The 12,444-nt window shown below is 33.3% G+C and overlaps 1 protein-coding gene across 1 annotated transcript in view; it reads left to right on the forward strand.

Annotated features, from left to right (window-relative positions):
* The window catches only part of LOC110020717, a 4,719-nt gene extending 811 nt beyond the window's left edge, over positions 1–3,908 (forward strand). The window contains exon 2 of the mRNA XM_020718909.1: positions 2,237–3,908. Within this exon, the coding sequence (XP_020574568.1) occupies positions 2,319–3,908 (1,590 nt within the window). The 5' untranslated portion in view covers positions 2,237–2,318. The remainder of the gene's footprint in view (positions 1–2,236) is intronic.
* Positions 3,909–12,444: the final 8,536 nt, after the last annotated feature.

The raw sequence follows: 12,444 nt of genomic DNA on the forward strand, positions 1-12,444 counted from the left end.
TATATATATATATATATAGATATATAGATGGTCATAATTCATATAATTATTGTTTAGAAAATAACCTCATTTTTATGCTATTATAATAATAGACCAATCACACCCCTCAAATTAATGAAAAACTAGGTACACACCCCTCAAATTAGTGAAAATTTAACACCTAAAAAATGAATTATTGAGTTGTATATTTAATGTGTTGAGAAATTAGGGCGAAGAAAAAAAAAGAATCGACACAAATCCAGAAGAGACACAAATCCAGAAGAACACCCAGAAGAACACACAGAGATTTAACGAGGTTCAACAATGATGCCTACGTCCTCGGAAGCAGAGCGGCTACTTTCTTCAATATTCAGAAAAGAATACAGGATACAATAATATGGGGGTAAGACCTAAAGTTACATATAAGCCTATGTATAACCCTAGAAAACCCTGAAGTACAATATGTAATTACCAAATTACCCATGTACCTCACCTCCCAACTTACATAAGGAAACACCTCGATTTGAACAGATTCTTCTACCCCGCTCCGCTTCGTTCCAGCATTTGTCCCTTATATGGTATATGAGTCATACCATAACATGCTATAATCTAACAAAAATAAAAATAAATAATTTTTTTTAATATATAATATTATTCTTAGAAGTCTAACTAAATAATAAAATTTAAAATATATTTTAAAATTGCCATATAAGAGCTAATTCAATCTCAAAATTTAACTCAACTCAAATAAATTCTGAATATTTATGTTAAAAAATTTGTTTAAATAAAGATTAGGGTATCATGTTATTTATTTCATAAATGAATTACAATTTCAATTTTCGCGGTTACAAATTTGAAAATGCTTTTGTCATACATAATTTGTAAAATATAAAAGATTTGCATAATATATTATTCTTGTGAGCTTATGTGTCCAATATTTAAATTTTGATATTTATATATGCAATATTTTAATATTATTTATATTGAGATAATATTAAATGATAATGACATGATTAATCAACGCTTATATAATATGAATATTAAGCATTATAAATTATCACATATTTTATCTTTTAACAAATTTTAATAAACAAATTAAAAGCATAAACGTCAATTTCAAAAGGTATTGAGAATATTTGAACTAATATTAATTTATGCCCCTGCTTTAAAAAAAGATTTTTTCTTTTTTGACCTTGTTCACTGTTTACTGACATAAATTTTTATTCAAATAAAACATAGTTTTTATGTTTAAAAACAAATTTAAGAAATTAAAATAAAAGAATAATAATTTTGTTCGCGATAATATAAGAATCTAATGTTTTTTTCTACAATATTTTTCTCTCTCATCTCCCTCATTTCAACGAAAAATTATTGCATCTGGACTTCACACAGAGAGCTTCGTGCGGAGTCCAATGAAATCAAGCCACGTGGAGGTACAGAAAACATAAAAAAAAATCGATCAAATAACACAAGAGAATATTACTCCCGTGTTATTCCGTATTATTCAAGTGTTATTGTGTTATGAGAATATTCTCAGTCTTATAATAACACAATAACACATTAATAATATTTGAATAACACACAATAATACTTAAGTAACACAAAATAACATCTGAATAATACATGCAGAATATTTCATCGTGTTACCGAATAAATTTTATTTTTTTTTCGTGTCACTGTCACGTGGCGTAGTTTCATTGACAATATCTTCTCCATTTCAACTAGGGGTGTAAACGAGCCGAACACGAGCTCAATTAGTGTGTTCGTGTTCGGCTCTTTTACTTAGCGAGCCGAACACGAGCTTCATGAACAAAGAGTTATTTTGACAACTTTAATCACATAGCCATAAGATGTTAAGGGTTGGGGCAAGATTTTAAAATTATTGTTTATATTTAAACATTATTTGAATCTAATTTAATAGTTTTTATTCTATTTTCTTAATTAATACTTTTAATTGATTATAAATCTCTATAGTCTTGTAGTCAATTAATTTTTTATAAAAATACTACTCATCAATTATATATATATATATATATAATATATTAGTAGTATTTCGAGCCAGAACTTGATGAGTAGTATTTCGTGCCAAAACGAGCCGAACAGGAATGAACAAATTTTTATTCATGCTTAACTCATTAACTTAACGAACGAGCCGAAGACAAACATCTTAACGAGTCAAACACGAACTGTTTTGACAACACTAATTTCAACTCATGTAGAGAGTACTAATACAATAATTTCTCCATTCAAACTCCAGCACAGAGAATATCAAGAATATCACTTCCAAGTTCCGAATTCCCACCATATCACCATTACGTGCCGCGCAATCCTCTTGCTACATGGAAGGAACTCCCGCGAAAGGGCAACTACATCAACCCGCCTCGCCGGCGAAGACCTCGGATGAAACACAAGAAGAAGAGAAACCGGAAGCTGAGGCTCGCCGACTCAAATCCCTAGCAGAGCAAAAGCTCAAGTTTTCTTCCCTCAAATCTGCTCTCAAGTATGCAAGACGAGCTCAACATTTATGGCCTGAACTCGACGGCATCTCAGCCATGGTCATGGCCCTCAAGATCCTCCGCACTTTCCCCACTGACCACTATCAGATTCTTCGCGTAGAACCTTTTTCCCATATAAACGCCATTAAGAAGCAGTACAAAGCCCTCGCCCTCGTTCTCCACCCAGACAAGGTTAGATCCCTTGCTCCTGCAGCTGAAGACGCCTTCAAGCGCGTCGCCGACTCCTTTCGCTTTCTCTCCGATCGCGCCCGCAAGAGGGATTACGACACCAGCCTCCGCCTCGCACTTGCTGATTCTAGTAGTCACCGGCCAGTGGAGACGTTCTGGACCGCGTGCTTGACCTGCCGCCTCTTGCATGAGTTCAATCGCCGGCACATTGGGTACCGCCTGGTTTGCCCTAACTGTCGCAAGAGCTTTCTTGCTGTGGAGGTGCCATCGGATGTTAGTGGTGTGGACAAGGAAGAAGTGGAAGCCATGGTTAGGCCTAGAGTTACAGCTGCTCGGTCCAGGACGAAGCCAAGGCCTAGGGTCCCGACTGGGTGGGAGACCCCTGATAGAAAGATAAAGCCGGTTGTTTCTTCCTTCCCTTGTTTAAAGAGTTGTGATCAGAATAAGGAGAAAACATTGGCGGAGATGCAACTGGAACTTATAAAGGCTAAGGATAAAGGAAAAACGAAGGTGGAGGAGGACACGAGCCTCATGGCCGTGGAGGATTCCGACTTCTATGATTTTGACAATGACAGGACTGAGAAGTGTTTCGCCAAGGGTCAAATTTGGGCAATCTATGATGATGATGATGGGATGCCAAGGCATTATGGACTTATTGATGAGGTTGTTTCTTCCAGCCCATTTAGAGTAAAAATGTGCTGGTTAGATATACAGGTTGATGGAGATGAGTCGCTGTTGCTTTGGGAGAAATCTGGACGTCACATTTCTTTCGGGAGGTTTAAGATTGGAAGAAAAGTTGAAATAGATTCAGTGAATTTGTTCTCACATATTTTGGATTCTGAGAGGGCGGCGAAGGAGCTTTTTAGGATTTATCCAAAGAAAGGTTCAGTGTGGGCACTTTATGGCGAGACAACTTCTGGGAGAGAGCGGAGGTCATATGATATTGCGTTATTCCTTACTTCCTATAGTGACTTGTTTGGATTGAGCATGGCATACCTTGAGAAAGTTGAAGGTTACAAGACCATATTCAAGAGGAGGCAGATCGGTTTCCATGCGGTTAGATGGCTTAAAAAGGATGATTTTATGCTCTTCTCTCATCAAATTCCAGCGCATAAACTCACAAAAACTGATGGAGTGAATTTCCCTGGAGAGTGCTGGGAACTTGATCCAGCTTCACTTCCTGCTGAAGTTTATTATCATTTTTCTTGCCTACCTATTTGTGGTAGAAAATGTTGTGGAACATGACCAGTTGTATGTTCATGCCACATTGATTCCGGGTATGCTGTATTCTTTTCCAGTTGACTGTTTCTTCTTGCATATGAGAAGAGCTTTCGCTGCCGCATATCAACTATTCTGTTCACAAAAAGCTTTCCAATGTTCATAATATTGATTCATTCAATATGATGTGCGACAGAATATTTTTAGCATTAGAAGTTGAGTTTATGTTCTTAGCATTACATTAGAATCCATCATACTCACATAAAAGTGGATTGTGGGTCACAATGCCACATGGAAAACCTTGAAAGAGACAAATCACGGTGCCTAGTCCAATTCGAATAGTTCTGTGACAGTTGTTTGACGATCTACAACAATTTGCCCTTTTTTTCCGTTGGGAAAAATAATCTTATTACAAAACAATGTGACAGGTATTGGCATTGATTGGCAATGTATTTTGATGATGTTGGATTTTGCCATCATTTGATGGTGGTAGAAATGATCGGTGGACTTCTGTGTTGTTTGATAGCAGTAGATGGCAGGGTTTGATGGGGGAGTCAATAGCGTTTGGCATCAAATGTTAGGTGGTGATAGATAAAGCTCTAGAACTCTTTGAGTCCTATTATTATCATTCCTGGAGTCACTTAAATTGTAAAAGCATGTCATATTTGTTGGTTTCTTGAGGGGATTTTATGGTAATTTCTATTAATCCTGGGAACTCCATCTACCTTTGTAGAGATATCTCTTAAGCAATTTTATGATTCATCTTTTCAAAATGCTCATTTAGATTATGAGAACATCAAAATTAGCAACTTTTGGCCCTTCAAATATTTTTATGAAGTTTTCAAGTATACTTATGAGTGTCTTTCAATCATGATCAATACGTTATTGTTATGTTATGTTTGTTTTGTTGAGTTGCTCACTTTGAATATTATTTTTCTAAAGATAGGGTTTGAATGATCTAGAAATCAATGTTTGAATTCTTTGGGTTTGGATATTTAAATGCTTTGATATCTAAAAATTATATCAAGAATTGTTTTTGATCGAACAAAGTTTTGGTACATAATAATTGTCCCAATTTTTGGACATCCAAATCACCAAATTCAATAATAAGTGGGGATTTAAAAATGTTTAGACGTAAAATCACAACCTCGAAAAAAATATAAGGTTTTGCTAATCCTTGGATGTTAATGTTGGTCTCCCTTTAGGGCTATGAACCTAACAATCCTTATAGATCACAATTAACCCTTTGATGAAGCTAACACATTGCTCGTGATTAAAATGCTAAAATATTTATTCAAAAACTCTTCAAAATTTTATTTAGAGGCGTGATTGTCATCCAAAAAATGCTAGAATTGAGTATGAAATGTTGAAAAGATAATTCTAGTAGACCGGAAAGATCCAAGAGGTTTGCTCAGGATTGGATGTACGCATGTGGGTCTTGTTGTCAGCTAATCATTTGTCATGGTTACCTCTTTGTACACATGTCGGGAGTGGCATGACAAGCTCTTTGAGCACACAAACTATGTGATTTTTGCGAGTAATAAAAAAAAAATCTTTTTAAAATTATTAAAAGAAAATTTTAAGGCTTTAAAAAAAAGAAAAATAGCCCTAAAAATCCCAAATCCTTAAAAATTTTGTAGGGGACTTGGGAAAGATAAAATTTCTCTTCTTCAGGTTTTGATTTTTTTTTTCTAAGAAAAGAAGCCAAAAATTGATTTGTCGAAGACACATTTGAGGGACGAGTTAGTTTCGTAAACCTTGTTGCAAGGCTTTGCCATTACTCTAAAAATATGATTGATTGTCCTCATTTGGGCAAATTAGATCTTAGGAGATTGTTTTGATTCATAATGTTTGCAACAAGTCCCTGGTCTTCATATGAAAATGGGATTGATCGTCTTTGTTTTAATGAATCCAATCTAACGAGGGGCATCTAACATTCATAGTCATTGCAATAAGATTTCTATTTTCCTTTAAGAACGTGTTATTTTTCCTCATTTCAATAGGCAAAGTGTGAAGAGAGGGTTTTGAGGTTTATAATTCATGCAATGTGGTTCCAACCTTTATAAAAAAATGAGATATTTTGCCTTCCTTTTCATGGATTAAATTTGAGGGGAGATGTTGATGGGAACAAACAAGTTTCCACAGAGATTATGACAAAAATAATAGATTCTATTCCACTGGTATCAAATCAAATACAACCCCAAATACATAGATAAACACTTACGATCTCTCCCAAATCCTAACAGTAAGGTTCAAGACAACAATCAAACATGACATAACTCTATACATATTAAGTCATATTTATATTCCACAATAATAACTAATAAATGACTATATTTTCCTTTTAGGTTTGCGTCAAACATAATTTTTCAAACTATTTGTCGAATGACACTGGTCTAAGAGATATCTAAGGCTAGACTCATAATCTATGTAGTGGAATTTCAATCTTTTTTGAAAAAAAAATGTTTATTTTTCTTGAATGGAATATTAGATTTGAGGAAAGGATCACTGTTTTGCTAAAAATAAGATTTTAAAAGGAGAAATCGAGAATCAAGATTTTTTTTCTTTGCGAGGCAAGGCATAAATCTCGAGGAGGATCAACGCATGTAAGCCTCAAAATAAAAAATAAAAAAAAAAAAACATAAAATTAAACATAATTCATATATATGACTTTTGACAAACAACAAATCTTGATCATTTAACTTAGAATTTAATATGCCAATAGACTTAAGTAGTTTACTTAATAACACATGCATATAGTATTCCTCAATCCCAAATTTAAAAGCAAAATCAAAATGATTTAGGAAATAAAAGTATAAAATTCGTTTTTGAGAAGATTGAAAAAAAGATAACCTTGCCTTCAAAACATACACTTGACTCCAAAAAATAAATGATAATTAAAGGTTTTAAAATTTTGAAATTATCAAGAAATCTGAGGAAAAAATCTGATTCACACCACAAAAATGAAATCGATATGCACAAATTTGTCAAAATCATAACACCACACACAAATAATTTAGCAAATAAAAGGATAAAATTCACCAATCATTGAGAATTTGTTAAAATTGAAAAATTGGGTTTTGGATTTTATGTTGATATTTGATATTTAAAAAAATGGACGAAATAGGCTGCTTGTTTTGTAAATAGGGATGTCTCGACTGCTATGTATGTAAATGTCCCAAAAATATTAAAATTGAACGCTCACAGACTCACAGTAAAGGAAAAATATAAGAGGGCTTATGAGAACTCAGGAAGATAGCTGCTATGACAAAATGGCAGAACCACAAAAGAGAAGAGGAAGCCGTTGGACTCCTCTATGTTGAAATTCAACACTGGCTTCACTTCTGGATTTCACAATGGCTTTGGACTTCGACGCTCGAATGCGCGGGACAAAAAAGGACTTCCATGCTCACACTCACGATGACTGTTGAAGGAAGTGGAAGAAGCTACAAAGCTCTTAGAATGACCACCAACCCTAAATCCGCAATATGGCTGCTCCGTGAAGGATAGAGGTATTAAAACCTAATTTTAATTTGAGTGGTACATCAACCGATTTGAGGTGTTACCCATCGAGGCGTACACCTCCCTACAGAAAGGCATAAGCCGTGCCCGCACTAGCAAAGCTTATGCTTTGATTTGCTGAAGCAGCACCTCTAATTGAGGCGCACCTCGAGGCGGACGGCTCATGATTGCATGCTTAAAGAAATTATTACAGGTTGTATGCTTACAGAAATTGAATGAGATTTTTTGTGGATGCTCTTCTGGAAGTTTTTTTTTTTTTAAAGAATTTATTACAAACTATTTTTCTCTAAAAGTTTTCTAAATAGTAAGCAATTTTTGCTAGAAAAAAAAAAAAAAAAAAACTATTTAAAAATCAAATGTGCAAATCTTTTTAAGTTCTTATTGTTTTTGGAAAAAGAGCTTTTTGATATTCTTATTTCCATAATTTTCTATGACTTTGAACTTACATTTTCTGCTAGGGTCTCATGTCTTCCACTTAATGGATCAGGGTGGAAGGAGTCACGTCACATGTCTTTTGAGAGGTAGAAATATATTATTTCAACTTTTTTCTTGAACATAGATTTCTTGATTTTTTTTTTTTTTCGTATATATTTTTATAAGTTGATGGGGTCGAGGAAGGTGAGCACTGTGTTTACGGTTGACAATTTCATGTCTAATATCACCAGTGATTCCATGAAGGTATTCGGTAAGAAGTCCTCTTTTCTAATGATATGCTGGCCCTTGTCTTTGCATGTTTTGATCCATCATACTTGCCCATCAAGATATATCATAGTATATGAAATGAACCTACATGATGGCTTGCATTTCCTCGTAGATACCAAATTGATTGAGATTTGCACAACATACATGGTTATTTGGATTACCTTAATCTTAATGCAGAGTTACGTTGTTTGAGTTCATCATCAGTCTTCTTTAAGTAACATGGGGAATTATAAAAAAAAAATGTAACACTGAAAATTATAAGAGCTGCATTGTTACGGCAGATATCGAAGGTTCTTAACATCCTAAATATGAAGCCTTTTATTCGAGCTGCATTGTTACGGCAGATCTTTTCATCTGCATAACTTTCATTGAACAAGTCTAGCATAAATTGTCGGTCAAGTCCCCCAGCTCTCGAGGTTTGCCCAAGTGGACTTTGAAGGATTGTGAGAAAGGTGAATCTTCATTCCCATTGAATAATAATGTGGATGGTGATATGATTGTTTCGTGCAATATAGATTGTGAGAAGTATGTTTATCCTCTTATGGAGAAACAAAGTAATCCGATTGCTATATTGAACGGTAATGGCGGGATGTAATCTTTAGGGACTGATTCAAACCATGTCCATATTGGACACTAATGATAGATTTGTTGATAAATGAATCTTACATTATTTCTCTGCGCTCTTCTATTTTTATTTCAATTTAAGACCCCTTTTTCTCATATATCATGATAGATGGGAACTGAGGCACACTTGGATGGTATATCGATGGACGGAAATAAGGCTTTTTGGAGAATATAGTATTTGTGGCTTGAGCGTGACTGGAGGTTAGATGTTGAGGCCAAGAACTAGTGACCATGAAAGATGAGCTGATAGGGTGTCAGACTAAGCTAGAGAACATGGTTAACTTCCCTCTCTTTATAAGGATGGACCCAAGGCGGACTACTAGAGATGCAAGCGAAGTCATTAGAAAATAATTATTTATAATAGCTTTGAAAAATAAATTTAATACATATTTGAAATTTGGTAATTTATTTTTGGAAATATAAGTATATATTTTGAAAAGACTGAAAAGATTTTTTAAATCTTTAACTTTCATATGGTTTAGATTGGTTGATTAAATTTTAAAATTGGTTAAACATACTATAACTTATTTGTATTCCTCAAGTCATGTGGGACATAAACGTGTTACAGTGATTTTTATTATCATGCAAACTATCACTTAAGAATAATAATCAATCTATCATAGTCGCAATTTGAGTCTTAAAATCAGGGGCTACTCCCTCAACTAATTAAAGTGCTGATTTAAAGTTTATGTGAATGTTGAGCTAATAGATGGTTAAAATTATCGATCTTCTAAGTTAAACCCAGGAGTTTGAATGATAAGTTAATTCAAAGTATTCATGAATAATCGAAATAATTAGAGTATAAGATGGAAGATGTGAAAATTGGATACTGGTAGATACTGTGGTAGTGATAAATTGGTCGATTAAATAATTTTGTGACACTTATTAAGTAATCAATTGATTGATTGATCAATATTAATAAATTGATTTATTGATTGACTGGAAATTGGTAAACTGGTTGATTTTTTGAAATTGGAAAACTAGTTGATTGATTAGCTGGTTCAAACTGGTAAATTGGTTGAACTTGGTAGAACATTTAGTCAGTGTTCAACTTAAACCTAGATATAACCTCTCCTGAGACAAATGTGGTACATTTAAAGAAAAAGGTGTTCAATGAAAATATTTTGGCTGAAGTTATACGTCTCTTATCAGGCAGGTGTATGGTATATCTGATTAGAGACGGAATAGTTGATGTAGAAGATTTTTTTAGACTTATAGAAAATCAAGCAGATAGAATCTACTGAACAAGTATTGGATATTGGATTGGTCAATATTGCTGCCTGCTAGATTAAATTGGAAAAATAGAACTATGATAGTAGCATTTCACTGCGGTTTAGATTGAAAGTTGATCGGATGTGTAACTACAAATAGGCTGGATTGCATTCCCGTCTTATCTATTGACATAGGATATTAATTTATAGACAATTTAGTTGTAATGTGCGTGCATTACATGTCTCTAGAATAATGTTGAAATATAAATGCAATGTATATAACCATACATATGATGACATAAGATTTTTCAAATCAGTTCGACCCATGGGGCTGTTATGGTTTGATTAGTACCCCCACACAGGTGTGTGTTGTTCTATAGTAGAGATTTCACTCAGTTTGTTTAAATCCAAGTTTAGCAAAAATTAAACTCAAATTTTAATTTTTTTTTAATTATTTTCTAGTTTAATTAAATAAAGAAATGATATTTTGAAGTAATAGATTTTAATTTAATAATTGTCATTAAACACATTTAATTTTGAAATTGATGATTTTGATTTTACAAGCATGATAACTCAATGAAATTAAAAAAGCAACCCCTATTCTCCTTAATTAATTATATAATTAGTTAAATAAAATAAGTTTATTAATTCTAGAAAATAAAAATTGATTCACTTTTGATTAAATAATGGGGTTTCAATTAAGTTTATTTAAGAAACTAAACATCCCTAAATATTTCTAAAATTTTTAGAATTATTTAATATTTTTAATAAGCACCGCAAAACTCATGAACTAACTGTTAAATAAAAAAAAGTCTCAAAATATTTGTGGAGGTTTAAAATGTGTTCATTGATTCGGAAAAATCACATTTGAGGAGGTTTACATATATCACCTTTTTTTTTTTTATATTTATACAATGTGACTTTATTATATCATATCAAAGGTATTATTTCAGATTTTAAATATTTATTTATTATTTAAATAATTTGAGTCAAAAAGAGCCAAACACTATTGAACAAAAGGTTGATCCTGTTCAACTCATTTATAAATGGAGCTCAACTATTTAGTTCGTGTTCAACTCATTCTCTTTACAAAAGAATAGAACACAAAATATTTAGCAATCCGACAAGACCTGTTTGCGAACGACACTTTTTTTGACAGCCCTTCGCACACTGAGCTAGAATCACTGCAACCTATTTTACTTTCATCTAACCATCTCATGTCTTTTATTCTACCATTTGAGGATATCCAACTTGAGATTGAGAATAGGAAATGCACAAGGAACTTCGTGTGTACATTTGGAGATAGAAATTCACTGAGCATGATAAACGCGATATGCAATCATAGGATTGTTCATAACCAAACATGAATCCAAGCATCTTTGAAGTTTCAAGGAAGGTGGAATCCAATGGAGAGGACATGAAAAAAGTTCACAAATTATTATATCCCAGAGTAAGTATCTTATGGGAAATTATCATTACCTTATAAAACTTTTTATCTAATCTTGCTAGTGTGCATACACCCAAGTATATTCATGAAGCACTTCAAAGTCCAAAATGGAAAAAAAAATAGTTGACGAGGAGATTCAAACACTTGATCTAAATGACACATGAACCTTTACAAAGCTTCCTCCAGATAAAAACTTGTTTGGTGCAAATTTGTGTTCCATGTCAAGTACAAAGTAAACAGTCGTATTAAGAAGTTCGAGGATAGGTGGAGGCCAAAGCTTTCACTCAGTTTTATTGGATAGACTATCAAGAGACCTTTGTCCCAGTGACCAAGTAAAACAATTGTAAGAGTTCTTTCCTTAGCAATGAATAAAGGGCAGTAACTGCATCAATTTGATATCAAGTATGCCTTTTTGAATATCGACCTCGAGGAAGAATTATAATATGATAATATAGAGATCCTGCTAGGGGTTGGAAAATGGCTCAAATGAACATATGGTTTGTGAACTAGGAAAGTCACTTTATGGCCTTAAATAATCTTTGCGGGCTTGGTTTGACAAGCTTGTCATGACTATAAAATCTAATGGGTACATCAAATGTCATGTTAGTCATACACTATTCATAGAGCGTACACATGTCGTCAAGAAAGCTATACTCATTGTCTATGTAATGATATGATCCTGATAGGCGATAATGAAAAAAAGATTGAGAAGATTAAGGAGGTTCTTGCCATTAAAATCGAAATCAAGAATCTAAGAGCCATATTATACTTTATGGGTATGGAAGTGGCCAGGTACAATATGAGAATTATGATATCCCAAATAAATTGTATGCTAGACCTATTAAAAGTGACATGAATGTTGTGGTGTAAACTTGTTGAGACTCCTATGGACAAAGAGTTAAATTCATGGGGAGAAAAGACACCAGCGGAAAATGTAGATATCAAAGATTGGTGGGAATGTTGATCTATCTGTCACACATTGGATCTGATATCACTTATTTTGTCAACATTGCGAGTCAACATATGAATAATTTAAATGAAAAAATATTTAGAGATG

The sequence above is a fragment of the Phalaenopsis equestris genome, unplaced genomic scaffold (genome assembly GCF_001263595.1).
Source record: "Phalaenopsis equestris unplaced genomic scaffold, ASM126359v1 Scaffold000107, whole genome shotgun sequence".
Classification (NCBI taxonomy): domain Eukaryota; kingdom Viridiplantae; phylum Streptophyta; class Magnoliopsida; order Asparagales; family Orchidaceae; genus Phalaenopsis; species Phalaenopsis equestris.